The sequence below is a fragment of the Heteronotia binoei genome, chromosome 21 (assembly GCF_032191835.1).
Source record: "Heteronotia binoei isolate CCM8104 ecotype False Entrance Well chromosome 21, APGP_CSIRO_Hbin_v1, whole genome shotgun sequence".
In the NCBI taxonomy this organism is placed as follows: domain Eukaryota; kingdom Metazoa; phylum Chordata; class Lepidosauria; order Squamata; family Gekkonidae; genus Heteronotia; species Heteronotia binoei.
This window is the reverse complement of record NC_083243.1, coordinates 79,440,632-79,462,824: the sequence shown is the minus strand read 5'-3', so window position 1 is coordinate 79,462,824 and position 22,193 is coordinate 79,440,632. Positions and strand designations below refer to the sequence as shown.

Sequence of the window (22,193 nt, the reverse complement as noted above, 5' to 3'; positions counted from 1 at the left end):
GATTCGGTCGGACGGTATTACGGTAAGGATGATTGTCCAATCAAACGGAAGATCCTCGGATTCCTCCAACTAGAGAGGCTCCAAGAGGCACGACAGGAGGCGGGAAGTTAGGTTTGAAATTCTGGCAGATACAAGATGGCGGTGCGCCGGCAGCTGCAGCGATACTTTCAGGAACCCCGAGTCGGGGGTGCAATTATGGTGGAGAGGCCGAGACCCGCGACGAGGAATTGGCACCAAGAACAGGAGAGAAGGAAGGCGCTTGATAACGCCAGCAGCGTCCTAAAAGATCGGAGTCACCGGCTGGAGGAATGTATGATGTTCCAGTGTCAGCGCTGCCGAACTGTCCTGGGAGACTCCCTCTCTCTCTGCGCCCAGGAAGAGAATCTTATCGCTTGTTTCAGTGAGTTGGCCAGGCTTTTGATCGGCACGGAGCGCAATCTCTTATTAGGGTGATTGAATTTCCATGTACTGAAAACATGAGCTTTACTATTCCACAGCCTGCTTCATCAGCCCGTAGAGGTCTTCAAAACATCCGGTGAAGTCAGTGGTGCCAAAGTGGTGGCCTTACGCTTTTGCGTTCCTGTTTTGTTCCTGCTCAAAAAAATCCTGTCTTTAGCTCCACCTCGGTACAGATCAGGTCTACCCAACAACAAAGCAGATTCGGCCGTCAAAACATCCCACTGAGCAAGCCAAGTTTAAAAGGCTCGTACAAGCGTAAATTCTCCTAATCTGCCTCGCAGGTTGTTGGGTAGACCTGATCTGTACCGAGGTGGAGCTAAAGACAGGATTTTTTTTAGCAGGATCAAACAGGAATGCAGTTCCGGCTGCTTTCGCGTTAGGGGCGTGGCCTAATATGCAAATGAGTTCCTGCTGGGCCTTTTCTACAAAAAGCCCTCTGAAACAATGGTGATGTGAGGGGTGTGTCCTAATATGCAAATTAGTTCCGGCTGGGCTTTTTCTACCAAAAAACCCCTGCCTAAAGATAATAGTAATAGCTTACGAGTGAGGAACACTGACATTAAAAGATAATTGATTAGCTCAAAACCAGCCCCTGAACCTATTGCAGAGATTTTTTAAAAAATCCAGTTATTAAGGAATTGTGCCAGAAACCTCCCCCCTCCCCACTCTTCCTAGCAAAGAGAAAGGAATTCCATATGACAGTAGTTTTACTTTGTTAAAGATTACTAGGGTTTTTTTTTTGCGGGGGGGGGGGGGTGTTCTTCAGGAAACTAGACAAGTTGGGAGCGACCTTTAATTTCTCTACTGTAGCCCATGCAGGTGAAAGGACAAAAAGTGACTGCAAGGATCAGGGGTGGCTATGACATGTAGAGTACAGAGAATGAAGGAGGAGAAAGAAGTGGAGGAACACAATTGTGATTTCCCCATCATTTCACATATGAGAATAAGGACACTTCTGTACATTAGTACCAGGAGGGGCCCAAGGAGTCTGGTAGGCCCCTGTCAAAGAAACATTTAAGGAAATCAGGGTGAAGAGGATAGAAAGAAGCTAAGCACTATTTCAAGGGTGGCCAAACTGGCTTTCACAGATATTATGTGACTCTTTAAGCCCCCACTGCCCCGTCAGCCAGTTTGTTCAAGCCAAGCCAGCTGGCAGCTTGGAAAATGCATTTAAAGTTGCTTTCTTTCTACCTCTCCCGCCCCATCTATTTGCTTTCCTCTCCCCCTCCCTCTCTTCCTTCCTGTTGTGCAGCTCTCAAACATCTGATGTTCACATCTTGCAGCTTTCAGACATCTGACGTTCATGTCTTGTGGCTCTCAGACATCTGGCATTTATTCTATGTGGCTCTTGCATTAAGCAAGTTTGGCCACCTCTGCACTATCCCTGCCTCTCAGTAAATAACCAGGGCATGTATTCCACCTCTCTTCCCTTGTAGGGACACTTGCAGGATATTCCCCTCAAACTCCTCCATCTCCAAGCCTTTGAATATTTGCTAAGCCCAGCAGTTTGTGAGTCCACAGTTCTTCCATTCATAAAAAAGACTAGTTCTAGTATCTACCTGAGCCATCTGTCATTTCAACAAAAAGAACTATTTGTTGATGGAATTGAAGACTTTGCCTGAAGAAAATCTCTAATGTAGTCCCAGCATTTTCAGCTGCTCTCAGTTTGGAGAGCCAGTTTAGTGTAGTGGTTTAGTGCGCAGACTCTTATCTGGGAGAACCGGGTTTGATTCCCCACTCCTCCACTTGCACCTGCTGGAATGGCCTTGAGTCAGCCATAAGAACATAAGAGAAGCCATGTTGGATCAGGCCAATGGCCCATCCAGTCCAACACTCTGTGTCACACAGTGGCCAAATATATATATATATATATTTATATTTATATATACAGACTGTGGCTAATAGCCACTGATGGACCTCTGCTCCATATTTTTATCTAAACCCCTCTTGAAGGTGGCTATACTTGTGGCCGCCACCACCTCCTGTGGCAGTGAATTCCACATGTTAATCACCCTTTGGGTGAAGAAGTACTTCCTTTTATCCGTTTTAACCTGTCTGCTCAGCAATTTCATCGAATGCCCACGAGTTCTTGTATTGTGAGAAAGGGAGAAAAGTACTTCTTTCTCTACTTTCTCCATCCCATGCATTATCTTGTAAACCTCTATCATGTCACCCTGCAGTCGACGTTTCTCCAAGCTAAAGAGTCCCAAGCATTTCAACCTTTCTTCATAGGGAAAGTGTTCCAGCCCTTTAATCATTCTAGTTGCCCTTTTCTGGACTTTCTCCAATGCTATAATATCCTTTTTTGAGGTGCGGTGACCAGAACTGCACACAGTACTCCAAATGAGACCGCACCATCGATTTATACAGGGGCATTACGATACTGGCTGATTTGTTTTGAATTCCCTTCCTAATAATTCCCAGCATGGCGTTGGCCTTTTTTATTGCAAACGCACACTGTCTTGACATTTTCAGTGAGTTATCTACCACGACCCCAAGATCTCTCTCTTGGTCAGTCTCTGCCAGTTCACATCCCATCAACTTGTATTTGTAGCTGGGATTCTTGGCCCCAAATTGCATTACTTTGCACTTGGCCACATTGAACCGCATCTGCCACGTTGACGCCCACTCACCCAGCCTCAACAGATCCCTTTGGAGTTTCTCACAATCCTCTCTGGTTCTCACCACTCTGAACAATTTAGTGTCATCCGCAAACTTGGCCACTTCACTGCTCACTCCAACTCTAAATCATTTATGAACAAGTTAAAGAGCATGGGACCCAGTACTGAGCCCTGCGGCACCCCACTGCTTACCGTCCTCCACTGCGAAGACTGCCCATTTATACTCACTCTCTGCTTCCTATTACTCAGCCAGTTTTTGATCCACAAGAGGACCTGTCCTTTTACTCCATGACTCAAGCTTTCTAAGGAGCCTTTGATGAGGAACTTTATCAAAAGCTTTCTGGAAGTCAAGGTAAACAACATCTATTGGGTCTCCTTTGTCCACATGTTTGTTCACCTCCTCAAAGAAATGTAACAGGTTAGTGAGGCAAGGTCTTCCCTTACAGAACCCATTCTTAGTCTTCCTCAATAACCCGTGTTCATCAATGTGCCTACTCATTCTGTCCTTGATAATGGTTTCTACCAACTTTCCTGGTATTGAAGTCAGACTGACAGACCTGCAATTTCCCGGATCTCCTCTGGAACCCTTTTTAAAGGTGGGAGTGACATTTGCTACCTTCCAGTCCTCAGGAACGGAGGCAGATTTCAATGAAAGATTACAGATTTTTGTTAGAAGATCCACAAGTTCAACTTTGTAATTTGTCTATCAGTTGTAGGACCTCCTCTTTGTCACCTCAATCTGACTCAGGTGTTTCTACACCCCTTCCAAAATTAGTGGTTCTGGGGTGGGCAAAAAGTTCTCATCTTCCACAGTGAAGACAGAGGCAAAAAATGCATTCAGCTTCTCAGCCATTTCCCTATCCTCCTTCAATAATCCTTTTACCCCATGGTCATCCAAGGGCCCCACTGCCTCCCTGGCTGGTTTCCTACTTCTAATATAGCTTTCATAGGAGTTTTCCTTGAAAGGACAGCTACTGTAAGAACTCTCTCAGCCCCACCTACCTCACAGGGTGTCTGTTGTGGGGGGGGGGGAAGGTAAAGGAGGTTGTGACCGCTCTGAGATTCAGAGTATAGGGTGGGATATAAATCCAATATCTTCTTTCAATATCTTCAGAGCAGACTATTCTGAGCTGGATAGATGGTGGTTTTATATGAATACAGGACAACTTGCTGTTTTCTCTCATTTGGGTTCTCATGTGCATTTACATCATTTGATCATGACCATGCTGTTCAGTCTTAGATGTACTGTACGCTTGACTCTAACTAACCTTCCACACCTATATGTAACACTGTACCCAGAATTAAACTTTAATGATCTTAAAGGTGCCACTGGATTCAAAATTTGTTCCATTGCTTTAGATCAACTTGGCTACCCACCTAAATCTGTGTCCTGCAGATAGTTTGCAGTCAAGATTGCTTCATTTATTGGGTAGACCTGCATCCTTGAGCATGCATTTGTTCATCTCCAGTAGAGATCTGTTTCCTTTCAGCAGTGCCATTCTGCTCAGGTGTAAAGCTCACTGACTTCATGTGCATGATACCTTCCTCTACCAAGGTTTGTGTGCGATGTGATATAAACTCACCTCCATTATCCATCTGTAGCATTTGTGGCTTTCTTCCAAACTTGTTAGAAACCATAGCAACACATCTCTTGAGGAATAGCTATTCCCATCATTTGATGTTACATGTACTGGTCGAAGAATGTCACTAGGAAGTAATAATAATGGCTTGGTAGTATTGAGCCGCTTTGGTGGGAAGGGCGGGATATAAACTAAATAAAATGAAAATGAAATGTTTCTTGGTTTTATGTGAAAATGAGGGTCTATATAACTCCTGTTTGCTTCTATATAACAAACATTTGCTTATATCATTGATATCACATGACTTTACTTTAATGCCTTTGGTGAGGTTCTTGTTTTGAAGGGCTAGGACAAGGGTGGCTAAACTGTGGCTCAGAAGCTACATGTAGCTCTTTCACATATATTTTGTGGCTCTCGAAGCCCCCACCGCCCCATTGGTCAGCTTGGAGAAGACATTTAAAGCCTCTTTGAATCACTTCTCCAAGCCAAGTAAACCAGCAGCTTGGAGAATGCATTTAAAGTTAAATTTCCTCCCTTCCTTTCTTTCAACATATGAACATATATGAACATATGAAGCTGCCTTATACTGAATCAGACCCTTGGTCCATCAAAGTCAGTATTGTCTTCTCAGACTGGCAGCGGCTCTCCAGGGTCTCAAGCTGAGGTTTTTCACACCTATTTGCCTGGACCCTTTTTTTGGAGATGCCAGGGATTGAACCTGGGACCTTCTGCTTCCCAAGCAGATGCTCTACCACTGAGCCACCGTCCCTCTCCAGTTCTCAAACATCTGATTTTCACATCTTGCAGCTCTCAAACGTCTTACATTTTTTCTGTGTGGCTCTTACATTAAGCAGGTTTGGCCACCCCTGGTCTAGGATTACTACAGTGTCCTAGACATCTGTGCCACAGTTCCAGGCTCTCTTCATCTTTCCTTTCATGCTCCAGGTGTACCCTTTTCCCTTTTGGTTACCTTGTGCATATACAACATTATCTTTGCTAATGGTATATTTCTTAATTTCAAAACATATGTCATAGTTGTCTAATGCAGATTCAAGTCTGTACAGGATATCTTTCACAAAAATTAGGATTTTTTTTTTGTGAGGTGTGCCACACTATAAAGTGTCAGTATCCATGCCTTGAATCTATATGCATTCACATTAGTAATGGTGAATCCTTGGAGTGTGTGCTGTAACTAGATGCTCCACTGTCTATTAACCACTTACTGTCTTGTTTCTGATTCAGTATCATCATAAATAAGGCTTTTCTGGTCAATTAGTAAAACACTGGGTAGGGCTTGCTCTTTCAAGTTCTTTCAAGAAATGTAACTTGGACTGTTTGTGATTCAACTTTAAAATAATCTGTTTTGAGTATTCCTCCTGCAGTTCTTTTCATGCTTGATTAAAAGATTTTGCATCTTTTGGCTTTGACTTTGCACACTCACAAATGCAAAAAAAATCTCCCCCCCCCCCCCCCCCCCCAAAATCCCAAGCATAAAATTTGCCTTTTGTTCATCAGTTAGATTAAGGTCTTAACTGGAGGGAGGGGAGGGATGATGACTCAGTGAGAGCATCTGCTTGGTAAGCAGAAGGTCCCAGGTTCATTTCCCAGCATCTCTAACTATAAAGGATCCAGCCAAATAGGCATGAAAAACCTCAGCTTGAGACCCTGGAGAGCCGCTGCCAATCTGAGTAGACAAATACTGACTTTGATGGACCACGAGGGTCGGATTCAGTATAAGGCAGCTTCATATGTTCATATGACAAACACAATTATTTTTAGGGAGGGTTGGTGGCTCAGTGGTAGAGCATCTGCTTGATAAGCAGAAGGTTCCAGGTTCAATCTCCAGCATCTCCAACTTAAAAAGAGTCTAGGCAAATAGGTGTGAAAAACCTCAGCTTGAGACCCTGGAGAGCTGCTGCCATTCTGACTGATGGACAAAGGCAATACTGACTGATGGACAAAGGGTCTGATTCAGTATAAGGCAGCTTCATACGTTCATATGTAAGGTCACAGATTGCTAGATTTTTGAACACATGCCTCAGAACACATTCAGACAGAACAATTTTTTCTGATATGTAATCTTGTTTTGTAAAGTTTCTTATCCATACTCCTTGTGATTTAATACTAGTTAACCCCAAAGACTCTTCTAGGCTCTTAAGCATTTATTTTGCTTTTTTTTTAAATAGTCTCACTGTCATCCAGTGATCCCATAATAACATTCTTGGCAATTCCATTTTTGATTATCCAGGAGTCCAAGTCCTTGCCTTTCTCTGTTGGTTTTTCTTCCTCTAGGATTCCAGCAGCTTCTTTTGCTTCAAGGAGTATATGAAATCTTTTAAGCCAGCTTCTGTAGTTTATCTCCAAATATCTGCTTGATTCAGCTATTACAGCAGCTTGGAGAAAAACAATGGAGAATTTTTAAAGATCAAAAAATAAACGGGGATCTGCTAACCAAAGACTTTACGTTCTTTTTAAACATTAAGGTTAATCTAAGCTTCTGATAGACTCTGGACCTATGATCTATTGGGTTAAATATAAAATAAATCATTTGACTTGGAAGCACAGAGGCTTTGTGCTGAATCCCCAGTCCACATTTCTCAGTTAAGGGGAAAATGCCATTCAAACAAATTACAAAGATAGTCTGACAGTGGTAACAAGAGAAAAAAATGTCTTACAAAAATAGAAGCACATCTTACATGACATAGTCATGTAGGTATATTTAATTTATTGTGAACAGATTAACAGATTAATTTGCTACAGCTCAAAGCCCAGATAACATAGAAGAATAAATGTCCTATATAAGATGACACAGAAAGCAAGCAACAAAGAGGTACAGGATCTGACTGATGAGAGTGGGATCAACTGTCAAGTGTACTTGAGTGAGAGAATTATCTTAACCCTTTCCCTCCCAGATCATCTTGCATGCAGAGTTACAGTATTTAACACCAACATGGTTCATAGAATCATACAGTTGGAAGGAACCTCTAGGGTCATCTAGTCCAACCCCCTGCACAATGCAGGAAACTCACAAACACCTCCCCCTAAATTCACAGGATCTTCATTGCTGTCAGATGGCCATCTAGCCTCTGTTTAAAAACCTCCAAGGAAGGAGAGCCCACCACCTCCTGAGAAAGCCTATTCCACTGAGGAATCGCTCTGTCAGGAAGTTCTTCCTAATGTTGAGCCGGAAACTCTTGATTTAATTTCAACCCACTGGTTCTGGTCCTACCTTCTGGGGCCACAGAAAACAATTCCACACCATCCTCCATAGGACAGCCCTTCAAGTACTTGAAGATGGTGATCATATCACCTCTCAGCCGTCTCCTCTCCAGACTAAACATCCCCAGCTGCTTCAGCCTTTCCTCATAGGACTTGGTCTCCAGACCCCTCACCATCTTCTGGACCCATTCCAGCTTGTCTATATCCTTCTTAAAATGTGGTGCCCAAAACTGAACACAATACTCCAGGTGAGGTCTTCCCAGAGCAGAGATCACATCACGTGATCTGGACACTATACTTCTGTTGATACAGCCCAAAATTGCATTTGCCTTTTTAGCCACCGCATCACACTGTTGACTCATGTTCAGCGTATGATTCACTAAGACCCCTAGATCCTTTTTGCACATACTAATGCTAAGACAAGTCTCCCCCATTCTATAACCATGCATTGGATTTTTCCTACCTAAATACAGAACTTTACATTTATCCCTGTTAAAATTCATTTTATTCGTTTTAGCCCAGTTTTCCAGCCATTTCCCAGCCATTTAGCTCAGTTTTCCAGCCAGTTCCTAGTGCCCATTTATAAAAATGCTCTTATAAACAATTATATTTTTTGCATTTTGTGAAATGTATTCTAATTATCCTCAGGCAAGCCATTCCACAGAGTGGGAGTCATAAGAGAATGCTTAGTTATGGGCAGGTGCTGATTTTTACCATTTGCATGGTAGCCTCTTCAGAAGACTTTGATGCGGCTGTTGCTAAGCAAAGCACTGACGTGATCATCTTGGGGTTGAGAGGATCAGCAAGATGGAAAGATTATGAAATAACCTTACTATCTATTCAACTTTCAGTTCAGTCTGTGATTATGGTGCCATAGTGGTATTTGAATAGAAATAATTAGATGCAAGTGATAGAGTTGTAAAGAAAGAAAAATCCCATATCCTCTTTTGCTTCGGTTCCGCTATTCCCCCCACATGTATCTTCTGTTCTTACCCACCCTGCCATACAAACTTCCACCCCTACTCCAAGTACAGTTGTTTTGAGATCCTAGTTTTATTCATTAAGTTTTGGCAATAGATGTTTCTGATTATTTCAGTTTTCCTAAGCCAGGAGTGTCAAACTTATTTGTTATGAAGCCGGATCTGACATAAATGAGACCTTGTTTGGCTGGGCCATATGTATCATAAAATGTAATGTCAGGTGGCAGAGATGTAAACTTTATAAAGGGGACAAACACAATTAAGGATTTTAAAAAAACCATAAAATAAAACATGCTTCAAACATTAGCACTCTTGCAGTACTTTGTTTATGAAACAGTCTCTGATAACTGACACTACTTGCTCTGAATTATTGCACCAAAATCTGGAGACAATGTGCTGTAGCAATGAGTATGCTGTTCAGGTATTGTCCAGATGTGCATCTATAAGTTGCAAACCTACTTCTGATTTATTGCCATAATGGTTAATTCTCATGGTTAATGTTCTGTGCCCTGAAAACATGAAATGGCTGGGCATTTTACATAAGTTGCTTAGTGTTCTGGTCAAGAACATGTAAATACAGCATGACACAGATTGAGGACTATGTGTTTATCTTGTAGCAGTCTTTCCCCTTCCTTGGGGAAGAGTGGAGAGAGGCTGCTTTGCTTGGCTGCCTCAAGCACACAGAGAAAAACAAAAATGGTGACCACAGAAGTAGGAGAGGGGGAGAAGGAAGCAGACCATGAAGGGTCACATAGAAGTCCTCTTGGGAATGGTTCAGGCCCATGGGCCAGACATTTGACATCCCTGTCCTATGCCATGCATATCACCCTGTGTTTCTTGGCAGGATAAAATGAAACAAAAAGAAAGTGCATGCTGCAGCAATTCTATCATTGGTACTGCTTACCTGTAAATGAATGCTGGAAATTGGTTTTGAATGAAGTCTGGAAGTATTTTAAGTGGTTTCAGCAGCTACCTTGGCATTTTTCCTCTGTCTATACCAGAAAATGATAGTGCTAGATCAGTGGTATTCACTTGGCAGCTTGCAGAATGCCACATTTGCAATTACCTTCAATATAATGAGCCATATTTGCTTCCATCCCTGACATGAAGCCTACACCTGGGGCGGGCTTGCATCTTACCTGTTCTTCTGGCAATGGTTGTTTTAATGTGGGAATCACCTGTCAGCCATAAGCCCCACTAGGCAAGGACCTTGCCTACTTTCCTGAAACATGGGGCAGATGTCATATTGGGGAACAGTGCCTTGAAGAACCACAAGAGGCGGGTTGAAAAGCCACACGTAGCTCCCAAGCCACTGAGTATTACTTTGCAAGATAAATACACTGACAAAAGGGATAAATAAACAAAACCTTGTTAACTTTCAGGTTTCCTTGTCCTTTCAGAGGTCACAAATGATGTTATTGTGGAAGATTCTGTGATGGTCTGCATTGAAGGAGACTTCATGGGATGGTAGGCATTTGTGTGGGGGAATAGCTGTTTATCAGCACTGACACTTTTCACCTTCACTGGCCATGAAGGGAAGAGCAGGATACATGGAAGAACAGAGAAATGATAGAATGTCAGTTGATCTGTCATTGTGACTAATTCCGTTAGAAGTAGTCCTGATTCTTCTTTAGGTATAAAAGTTAAAGGTAGTCCCCTGTGCAAGCACCAGTTGTTTCCCACTCTGGGGTGATGTTGCATCATGACATTTTCACGACAGACTTTTTATGGCGTGGTTTGCCATTGCTTTCTCCAGTCATCTACACTTTCCCCCCCAGCAAGCTGGGTTCTCATTTTACCAACGTCGGAAGGATGGAAAGCTGAGTCAACCTTGAGCTGGCTACCTTTAGTTATACTTTACTATTTAGTTTACTTCAGTATACTCTTTAGGTATAATGGTTCATAAATTCACCTGTAAAGTTACAATTGTAACATGAAAAATTCATGAAGATTAGATCCTACATTACTATTTAACAAGATCTTTTGTGACATCTATCAAATATGAGTCCCCACAAACAATGTTTAATATTGCTATATTAATGCAGCATCTCTTGGAGAGTAACTTGGAGGTACCATTACCTCCATGCCATTATTGTAGCTAGTGGCTTTGATCTCACAAAAAATTATGGGGATGAGAGGATTTCTGTAAGTGAACTGTGAGGCTTCCCACTGAAGCCCCAAATGCCCCCCTGAAATGTCCCTCAGAAAAGGGGAACCCCCCTGGATCAGTGTGAGGAAGGACTTAGAGGAGTTCTGCAGCAAGGGGGAGAGACTGGCAAAAATCCACTCCCTTTTCTATCAGCAGAAATTTTTCCTGGGATCCAGTCTACGATCTCAAAAACCCTGTAGATGAACTGTTACCTTTAAGGGATCACATGTTACTATTGGTGCCCATATAGTGTTTCAAATCCTGATGGGGAAAAAAATTATTGAAAAGAATTTTAACTGACTTTATACTCTGCCTTTTTCTTCCAGTACCTACAACACATTGAACTGTCGGTCATGTAAGCTGGACATAGGCATCACGTTGCTGTGTTCAGCATCGTTGGCATATCTGCGAGGCATCTTCTGTCTTTTCAAGGACTGTGTGGTGTGGTTAGTGCCTTCCAGATGAACACTGTACTGCTCAGGACACAAAATTCATGACAATAAGCTTGAGTAAAATTCTACAAATCATCTTATCCATGTTTATTTACTAGAAGAAAATGTTATAAAAAGGGAAACTTTTTGAAAGACCACAGATCTTATTCTTCTGGCTAATGGTTCCCTTATGTATAAATGATATTGTAGTTATACCAAAAACAATGTAAAGCTAGGAGTATAGTGTTCCAGTGGCAGAAGCATGTTGTGAAGCTGACTGCTCACTGAGTTTCCAATGGGTTTAGAAGATAGCTACTCACCTAAAATTAATTTGTCTATGTTAGTTTGTAGTATACCAACAAAGTTTTCCAGGGTGTAAGCTTTTGATGTGCTGAGCTAGTTTGAGCTGTAACCTGCATGTGACTACCAATGGTGTTCTGTTGTTAGTTTTGTTTGCATTTCTGACCTATGTGGATATCTCCTCACTCTAGTCAAGCTGATTACATTTTGCATTCTGACTCCAACTGGCCCTTCTTTGTAACACCCCCCCCCAACACATCTTTTGAGCTGGATATAAAGGCAGATGAAGTTCTCTTTTGTATCTGACCAAGTGAGCTTTGACTCATGAAAGTTAATACCCTAGAAAATGTTGCTGGTCTTTAAAGTGTTACAGACTCAGTCTTTTTCCTACAGTGTTAACTAGTATATCAAATATTTTATTTAAAACATTTGTTGTGGGAACTCAAAGGCAGCTTACATTGTGAATTACATTCAAATCCATAAAATACATAAAAACCACCAATATAAAATCAATAAATTAAAACTGCTGGTAGACAGAAAAACTAATCAAATGTTGTCATGGATAACATGAAGCAGTCTTCAGCTGCCTTCTATAGGATGAAATGAGGGGCCAGGCATACCTCCCTAGAGAGGATGTTTCATAATCATTGGGCTGCTATGGAAAAGGTCCTCTTTTGTGTACACACAAGGTGAGCTTCTTTGGTTGATGGGATAGCCAAGAGGGCTTCTTCCTCTGATCTTCATTCCTGGGCAGGAGTGAATGGGAGAAAATGGTTCTTCAGATATTATAAATCCCTAGAAAGTGCCATTAGAGTTTCTTTATATTATGTGTTATGTTTTTATCCCAAAATCAGGTAGTATATGTGGCATGCTCCACACATTAATTAATCCTTTATCCTCATGACAACCCAAGGAGGTAGGCTAGGCTGCCCACAGTCACCTAGACAGCTTCATAGCTGAGAAAGAATTTGAACCTCAATCAAAGTCCAACATTTTAGGGGATCTCCCACTTCACATATCTACTACATGCGTGATTATACATGTACTGAACAGCCATCAATGATCAAAATGCAAAGCAGAGCTTTCTCGTCTCCTTAAAGATAGCACTTTACGTGCTTAGCTGTGAAGTAAGTGTTAGTGAGATTCAATGCTCCCTCTAAGCTGTGGAGTCTTGTGAGCTTTGTGAGCTGCTGGCATTAAAGTTGTGAGTGAGCAATTTGGCTACTGCATAAATTATTTTGCTCTGGGGCCATCCTTCCTGAGCTGAGACAAAAATGTGTGAGCTGGAGGCTAAATAACTGTGAGCTAGCTCACACTAACTGTGTTTAGAGGGAATGCTGGTGGGATTGTGTCCTCCTGTTCTGAGTGCTGCATGGTGCATCTCACTGGCAGAGAGGCCACTTATAGTGGTGGGACAGGCCTTGCAGCTGTGAAACATACTACCTTTAGCCAAGTGGGGTGCTGCATACAACCCATTAACTAGTGTGAGACACACACACACTCTCTGTGGCACAAGTGATCTTTGTATATGTTTTTAGGCTACTTGGAGGAAAAATATGACAGGGAAGACCTCTAGTTCTTTAAAACCAAAAAGGTACATATAAAGGCCTTTTGAGCTATAAAAATGTCATTTAAATAGATGATCGTGTTAATTTACTTTTTGATATTATCTATGACAATTAAAACGTTAGTGCAGGGCTGTCAAATGTGTCCCAGGGGCCAAATCAGGTCCCTGGAGGGCTTCTATCAGGCCCCCAACCAACTGGCTGTCCTTTGCTTCCTTCTCCCTCTCTCACTTCCTTCTGCATAACAGCTTGCTTTGCAAGGCTTGCTCAATCTCACAGGATCAGCAGAGCAAAGTCTCTATTTTCTCCATTGGTTGAGGCTCCTCCCTTGGGGAGGAAGGGGGGAGGCAGAGCTTGCTTTGCCAGGCTTTCTCAGTCGCACAGCAGAGCTACTGAGTCAAGTCTCTCTTCGTTCCATTGGCTGAGGCTCCTCCCCCCAGTCCCCTGTGGAAGAAAGGAAACAGCCAGAGCTTCCTTTGCCACATTCCCTGGATCCCATAGGAGAAATACAAAAAAGCACCTTTAAGACCAATGAGCACTAACATTTTAAGCATGTTTTAAGGGTTTTTTTAAAAAAATATTTAATTGTGTTTGTCTCCTTTATAAATTTATATCTCTGCTACCTAATCTTAAATAAGTATACACATGGCCTGGCCTGACATGGCCCAGTCCAACCTGACATGGCCCGGCTAATCAAGGTCCCATTTATATCACATCTGGTCCTCAGAACAAATGAGTTTGATACCCCTGTGTTAGTGAATTACTACTTTATCAACAACAACATATCTGAAGACAGATAATCTATTGCTGCTTTGGACATTTAGGATTTCCCATTGCTGAAGGAAGAAGAAAAAAAAAATAGTCTGAAAATATATATAATCTGAAATATTCAATATAAATTAATGAATTTACTGGCTTTAAAAAACTTGCATTTTTACATCCTTATCTTTTATATATTTATACAACAATTGATGAGATGAAATTAAAATGTGAATATTCTGTTTTTCAGTTACATGTTAAAAACTAAAACCACAGTCAAAGCATCAAAGATAACCTTCCCTACAGTGAGCCTAAAGGAACGTGTCCAAAAGGTAATCCTCCCCCCTCTTTTCTGTATGCATGTAAGAATTTGCACCTTGTTTTGATGGGATCTAGACAGATACCTACAAAGAAATACCCACGATTCAAAACACATTAAACACCCTGTAACTTCTGCAACACAGAGCCTAGTTGAATTTAGCCATGATAACAATTTCTTGGATTTCTTCTTTGGCTGCTCTACAATTAACTGGCCCTTTGTGGCCAAAAGGAATAGTCAGGAGAAGCTTCTGATGCTGATGGGGTGTACAAAATGTAGCAGTCTCCCCCCACCCCTTTAATTTACGGCACATGCTATGGTGTCTCAGCTTAGGCCAAAGGCAGCACTTCGAGTGTGTAGAAATATAAAAGACACAAACATGAGTATGTAATATCAAATCTCAGACACACTTTAGCAAATGTTGATTGCCAGAGTCCTTAAAGTACAATCCAGGTTGTGTCAGAATCACATGATTTTGTTTAATTCTCCAAAATATTCACTTAAAAATACTTTTAAATAAACATACACGTTCCTGACAGGGTGCAATCAAACTCATCTTCAAGTAATTGTTCTTGCATTTCAAATAAAGGAAGTGACATTAATGCATCCAACATTTACCTTTGTCTTAGGGTGCAGTGCAGATTGGCAAAGAATGATGAAGAAAAGTTAAAATGTTTTCATTAAGCCTTTTTCCTTCGCATAGTGGGAAGAGCTCTCTTTCATTTATAAGACTTTTTGTTACATTCTTTGTGAATTGTCACCTAAATGTATAAGCAAATTAAAGTGACATACAGCTATACCATTAACTTTTTCCAGATTTTCTCTTCTGAAGTAGCAGGGTACCCTTTAACAACTGAGCACTTCACTTTCCTATCTCCCATTGGAGGCAGTAATAGGTGACAGTCTCTGTCATTATGCAGTACCCTTCTGCTTCTTCTTACCTTTTTGTAATGAAGGGCTATCAGAAGAGCCTGCATTTCAAGGACCAATTCCACAGCAAGAATGTATGCATAAGGATAAATCACACAACAACCAGAACTGATTTTGTTAGGGGAAGGAACTGCATTGGTTCTTCCAGTAATGTGGTGGTGTTGTTTTTGAAAAATTGAATTGAAAAAATGATTCCCTAAATAGGGTTTGATCTGATTTAGTATGTTTATTTTAACTTTAATTTTTTTTACTAAAAATATAAAGAACCACATGCTTTTTGTGTCCTGATAGCAGCAATATTTGATTAGGATTGAAGTCATACTAGTGTGGTTTATATGTTATATTCAGGTCACTAACGTAGAAACTGCATGTGGTTGTCCACTCATCCATGTAAACCATTTAACTTGTGTAGAGTGGTCACTGGGGCACCTCATTTTCACTGTCACTCTCTTATCGCTGATATTATTTTTTAGTTTCCTGTGAGATTGATGATTATATCACTTAATCCTGGTTTTGATTTGACCTGCAGAATCAATTGTGTGAATAGAGAACTAAGTTTTCTAAATTTGGGTTGTAATAAATCAATAAAACATGTTCTCCTTTAATGAGAGAAATCATCCAAATTAGTTAGGTCATATCTCCTCTCACTCCAGGCAGGGCTGTGCAAATTTGTGTAGACTGTTCTGCTTGTTCAGAGCAAGGCTGACTCTAGATAGCTCTGCTGCTCCAGGAGGCCACTTGGACTTAACTCTGTGTTCTTGAAGACTCTTGTCTTATTGGTATGGAACACAGAAAAGCCTTGAAGAAAGGCCCCATTGCCCACCTTAAAAAAGAAAAAGTGATTATTAAGACAAGCCTTTCCTGCCTGAGATTCCAGCCATCAGAGACTGTCCATTGGCAGATACATCTACAGTGGCACAAGCTGCTGTCAGTACTGGCATATCCAAAGCTTCGGGTAGTTCCACAGCCAGCCCACAGTTGCACAGGAACAGCCTGACAGAGATCTACCATGTCTGCACCTAGACCTGTTCTCTTGGAGCTTCTTACCTTATCTGTATGGAAGATGGAAAGGCTTCAAGGAAGGGCCTCATTGCCTGTCTTAGAAAGAAGAGGGAGACCATTGTGGCTGGCTTCTCCCACCTGAGACTTCAGGCACTGGAGACTGGCATGGGGCTAGAGAGCCAGTTTGGTGTAGTGGTTAAGTGTGCATACTTTAATCTGCGAAAACCAGGTTTGATTCCTCACTTCTTCTCTTGCAGCTGCTGGAATGACCTTGGGTCAGCCATAGCTCTCACAAGAGTTGTCCTAGAAAGAGTAGCTTCTGTGAGAGCTCTCTTAGCGCCACCCACCTCACAGGGTGTCTGTTGTGGGGGAAGAAGATAAGAGATTGTAAGCTGCTCTGAAACTCTGATTAAGAGAGAAGGGCAGGGTATAAATCTATGGTCTTCTTCTCTCAGTACTGGCAAATCCAAGGCTTCTCTCAGTACTGGCAAATCCAAGGCTTCAGATTGTTCCACAGCTGGCCCACAACTGCTCTGGAGTATCCCAGCAGAGCTCTACCAGGGTCCAAGCATCTATGAGGAGATTGCAGTGGGTAGCTTGCCCCATACAGACTCAGAGGGTTGGAGTGAAGGCCAGATTCCCCCTCCCAAGACACATAGGGGCAGTGAGATAAAGACCTCCAACACAAACAAGGGGCCAATCCAAGCAGAGCAGTTCCTTCCTCCCCACCCCCAACCTCTGAGGCCTTTCCCAGGGGGTTTGGCAGTCTGTAATATCCCAATAGGGCGGCTGCACAGGTTTTCCCACATTTTTTCAGCCCTTCCTTTGCAGATTGGAGGATGCAGGCCTTCAGTCCAGCTTGGGCCATCCCTAACCCCATGCATATAAAATGCATGAATCATGTTGGCCTTTCCATGGCTAGGAGTACCTGGCCAAGCAGTGGCAGTGGCTGATCTCACCCATAAGCATCTTAAGGACCCTAGCTAGCATCAGGAGCATTTGCGTGCTAGTCAAAAGAGATGTTCCCCTTTCCCACCTGTGACAGGCTCGGGTCAGGGGTGAGGGAGCAATCTTTGACCAAGTATATATGGCAACAAGCTCTGATAAAGAGGAGGAAAAATAGTCATAAAATTCTTCTAGGCCTTTCCAGCCAGAACATTTCTGGAGATTTAAAAAGATGTTTTTTTAAATCTCTTAACTACTCTTAACTCCCTTCTCTTAACTACCAGTGGGATACAAAACCTGGACCATCAGCTTCAGCCAATTTAGATACTAGAGGTCTTAAGAGGTCATATAAAGGGTCCTCAGTTTGTTTGTTCCCTAATTGGTTACATGCTAAACATAGTCTGAGCAGTACTAGACAACCACACTTTATTACAGGCATAACCTTTCCAGCAGGCAACATGGAAGACTTCAAGATCCTCTGCTGGATGCTCCAGTCATAGTCATACATTCAGGAGCTCTTTTGTCTAAGGACAATGTGTTTAAGGATTCAGTGAATAATACCACCACTACCACCCTAGGGAATTCCATGTAACAGCCTCTCTGACAATCGGAGCCCCCACTGTGCTCAAATTTCACCAGGGCCCATAATGACTTGGGCTGATAACCTTCAGGAGACAGATGCTAACCCCTTGATGCTTAAAAGATCCATCCTAAAGATTAAAAGGGCTGCACATTTTGCAGCAGACACATTCCAAGAGGTCATGCAGTTTTGTGCCAGAGCACAGGCCATCAGTATAGTGACTAGTAGGATATTATGGCTAAAGCATTGGAAGGTGGACCCTCTGTCTAATTCAGATTTACTCAAAAAGGGGGGGGGGGGAGCAAAAAAGATTCTAGGAGCTCCTTTCAGCTACAGGTCCAGATTCCAGCAGAGATCTGGAAAAGTGCAGTCACCTGACTATATGGTTTAGGGTCGACTGCAGCAGTTTTCCCACATCTGGATGGTCTATGACCAACCAGTGGTATTCTCCATCATCTGGAAGGGACACAGGATAGAATCCCCCAGCATTGCTTCTGTGCTTTCCCACTTTCCAAGACAGAAAAGAGATTGCTTGAACTGCAAAAGATTGTGTAATTTTTTCTTCTCATAGGCAAATTAGGTGTTCTCTCAAAGGAACCATGCAGTAGACACCTCCCATTAGGCATAGGTTTCCTGCTGTTACAGGCCTTGAGCAAAATACCATTTAGGCCTTTCAAATGCTCAGAATCTAAAGTTTCCTTCTCAGAAGTTGTCTTTTTCTTGCAGAAATAAATTCTGCAAGGATTACTGAATTAAGGGCTTTATTGGCCAGGAAGGAATTGTGTACATTTCACAATGTCTTGGTGGCACTCAGAATGGATCTTTTCTTTGTGCCAGAGGTATTTTCCCTTTATCGTTTTAACCAAGAATTGGCACTATCATTCTTTTGTCCAATGCCATCTCAGAGAGAGAGTCTAGGACAAATTAGACATGCACAGAGCTCTGTGGCATTTGCTTAAATAGGATGGCACAGATTAAGCTAAAGGATTTTCTATCTGCGTCTCACAGCTCCAGTGGAAGAAATCTGTAGAGCTGCAATCTGTTCCCCTTTTTATACCTATGTGAGACACTAGAGGTTGGACCAGTTAAAATCTGTAGAAGTTTCATCTGATAGAAGGGTGCGAGCATAGTGGTGGGACAGAATAAAAATGAGGATCCCACCCAGGTTGTAACCAGTTTGAAACACTGGAGCTTACCTGAAGGTTTCTTCTCTTTAATGGGGCAAAGTCATCCACATCCCGCCAAAAAACAAAAATAAAAATCTAGTCAGATGCAAAATCTGTTATGGAGCTGGCTTATACTAAGACTGGAGGGTTAGCCTCGCCCTGAGCAAGCAGAACAGTCTACACAAATTTGCACAGCCCTGCCTGGAGCAAGAGGAGGTGTGACCTAACTGGTTTGGATTATTTCACCCCACTGAAGAGAAGAAACCATCAGGTAAGCTTCAATGTTTTGTTTTCTCTCACACAAGAATCACTTGAGAAATGCTAACTTTAGAGCTGTTCTGCTTGCATATTGGGAATTGCAGCCATTCAGTGGTAGTAATTTTATGAAACAAGAAATCTTTAAAAATGGAAATATTTCCACAGGAAAATAAAGCACTGAAAAATCTTCCACAAATATCTGGATTCCTTTATTTGTTAACTGTTCATATCAATACTTGTTCTATATAAATTGTCTTTGAAGGCTGCATATTTTGTTTTAAAATGGAATGCTTAGGTATATGGGGTAATGCCTGACAGGTTTTTTTTTCTATTGTTTTGCTACTGTTTACAAGGCAGGCTGCTTAACTGCTACAAAAATAGCTTGGTGGTCTGTGTTTCATATTACCTAACCTCAATGGTTTAAACTTTTTTTTTTTAGTTAAAAGAAAACCTAGTGCTAGTGCACACGCATATACAAGCACAGCATAAGAAACTGGAAGAACGAAGCCAGCAGAAAATTGCAGCCAAGAAGCATTGCTACAAACTAAGGCCTTATACCTTAGCATCTGGGCATCAAAAAAAGTTGAACAAATGACTGATAGTTTGAAACTCATAGCTGCTACTCTGATTTCTTTTGGAAGTACTAGCTGAAGTCTCAGAATGACAAAATGTTTCTTTTACATAGGATGCAAATATATGTATTCATTGTGTGAACGTGAGCCGCTGTGATAGATTTTATTCCACACATATAATTTAAATATTAAAATATTGTTCCTAACCACCTATGTATAAGAATGGAGCACATCTGTTTCCCCAACCCCATGATATAGTACAGTTGGCTGCTGGGCAACTTGTCTTGTTCTGCTGCTGGGATCCTCATTGTTGTAGCAGGGCACCAGACTTGCACTGTCGTTGATCACTGGAAGCAGAGACAGAGAAGGCTGTCAGTCTTTCTCTGCATACTTAAAGTTGCTGTACATGTGCAGAAAGTTATAGCTTATTTCTGGGTGTCCTGTCCTACTTTGCTTGAGGGAATGATAAAAGTTATTTAAAGGTAAATTTCTAGCAAAAGGCTTGCTAGACTTCCATGGGTAAAGCTAAGCTGTTCAGAGAAGGAAGTTCTACATTATGTAAAAATCTGTCTACATTTAAGATTGTGTGTGTTTAGTATATTCTGCAATAAAGATTTCATTTAGCATCACATCCTTAGTCTTCCATATGCTCCTAGTCATCTTCCTCTATGACCATGGGCAATTCTTCAAGACGATAGTTACAGGATACTCACTTGGGAATAAGACACTTTGACCATATCAGATATTTCTCTTGATTAACATTCCCGGGACTAGGCTGCAGCGTTATGCTTGCTTGTGTAAAAGCTTTGTTTCCCAGAAAGCAAATTAGGCAGAATACACAGGTGATGGCTAGGAAGCAGGATGAATCAAGTAGCCAGTTTTCCTAAACTTGCTTTCAACAGGTATCCAAGGATGGGTGTGTCTAGTCTTAAGATGTGAAATAAGCACTGAATAATTAGCATATTTTAAACTCTTGTGTAAGCTTTGTTAAGAGCTACCATGCAGCTGAAAAAGTGTAGTATAGGAATGGGAACTTCATTTGCATTTCCAAGCACTTGAGACATTCAGCATTGAATGGTGTATATTTTTTAGAATTCTCTGGCATTAACAGTATATGTACTGACTATTACACTTAAACCATATAGGTAAAACTCTGCTTCCTGAGAGACTGAATTGTCCTTTAACTGACCCATCTCATCTGAAATTCATTCTCTGCAACCTACATGATTGTATGTAGTTATCTTTCTCAGTCACTATTAGCTAGATTGTTGAATTAAGAGTGGTAAGAGATATATCTAACAGCATCATTATATGTAGTGCTCAATGAAAACTAAAATGCCATCTTGCATCCTAGGGAGTAAAATTGAAACTGCATGAAATGTTTTAACTGTTGTTAGTCGCCCTGAGCCCTTCGGGGGAGGGTGGGATACAAATGTAATAAAATAAATATAGGAGTTGGGGTGGTAATAAAATTCAGCCAGTGCTGGCAGCAGACAAGTAGCCCAGAATCTCTGTTTTGGAATTCTCACTTTTCCAGGTGACATAGGAAAGAATGGGATACAGAAAGCCAAGAATTGGAGATTAAAAAAACTGGTCACATAGGTGAGTCAAGATCCTATGCAAGAGGAGCATTCCTGCTAAGAGAACCTTTAACATCCCATTTCCCCCCTACCCAGGTCTTCTCCCCCATCCCTGTGGGTAGCATGCAATGTTCCCTCTAAGCTGCAGAGTCTTTTGAGCAAAAATTCTACTTCATGAGCTACTGGCATGAAAGTTTTGAGCTACTGCATAAAGTAGTGTGCTCTGGGGTCATCCTTCCTGAGAACATAAGAGAAGCCATGTTGGATCAGGCCAATGGCCCATCCAGTCCAACACTCTGTGTCACACAGTGGCCAATTTTTTTTTTTTATATATATATATACATATATATATATATATATATATATATATATATATATATACACACACACACACACACAGTGTGGCTAATAGTCACTGATGGACCTCTGCTCCATATTTTTATCTAAACCCCTCTTGAAGGTGGCCATGCTTGTGGCCGCCATCACCTCCTGCGGCAGTGAATTCCACATGTTAATCAGCCTTTGGGTGAAGAAGTACTTCCTTTTATCCGTTTTAACCTGTCTGCTCAGCAATTTCATCGAATGCCCACGAGTTCTTGTATTGTTAGAAAGGGAAAAAAGTACCTCTTTCTCTACTTTCTCAATCCCATGCATTATCTTGTAAACCTCTATCATGTCACCCCGCAGTCGACGTTTCTCCAAGCTAGAGTCCCAAGCGTTTCAACCTTTCTTCATAGGGAAAGTGTTCCAGCCCTTTAATAATTCTAGTTGCCCTTTT

General features: G+C 41.7%; 1 protein-coding gene and 1 long non-coding RNA gene across 3 annotated transcripts in view; one reads left to right on the top strand and one right to left on the bottom strand.

The window, feature by feature from the left end:
- Positions 1 to 22,193, bottom strand: part of LOC132590295 (uncharacterized) — a 394,082-nt gene that overhangs the window by 347,877 nt on the left and 24,012 nt on the right. The gene's annotated exons all lie outside the window — the stretch shown is intronic.
- Positions 19 to 20,464, top strand: OIP5 (Opa interacting protein 5). 2 transcript variants are annotated; one of them, XM_060263324.1, is made up of 5 exons: positions 75 to 400; positions 10,260 to 10,326; positions 11,335 to 11,454; positions 14,314 to 14,395; positions 19,703 to 20,464. In XM_060263324.1, exons 1-5 carry the CDS (start codon positions 136 to 138, stop codon positions 19,856 to 19,858), a joined length of 690 nt encoding a protein of 229 aa, XP_060119307.1. In that variant the 5' UTR covers positions 75 to 135; the 3' UTR covers positions 19,859 to 20,464. The 2 variants fall into 2 exon arrangements, with proteins under 2 accessions (XP_060119308.1, XP_060119307.1); XM_060263325.1 differs by lacking the exon at positions 11,335 to 11,454 and having other exon boundaries at positions 19 to 400.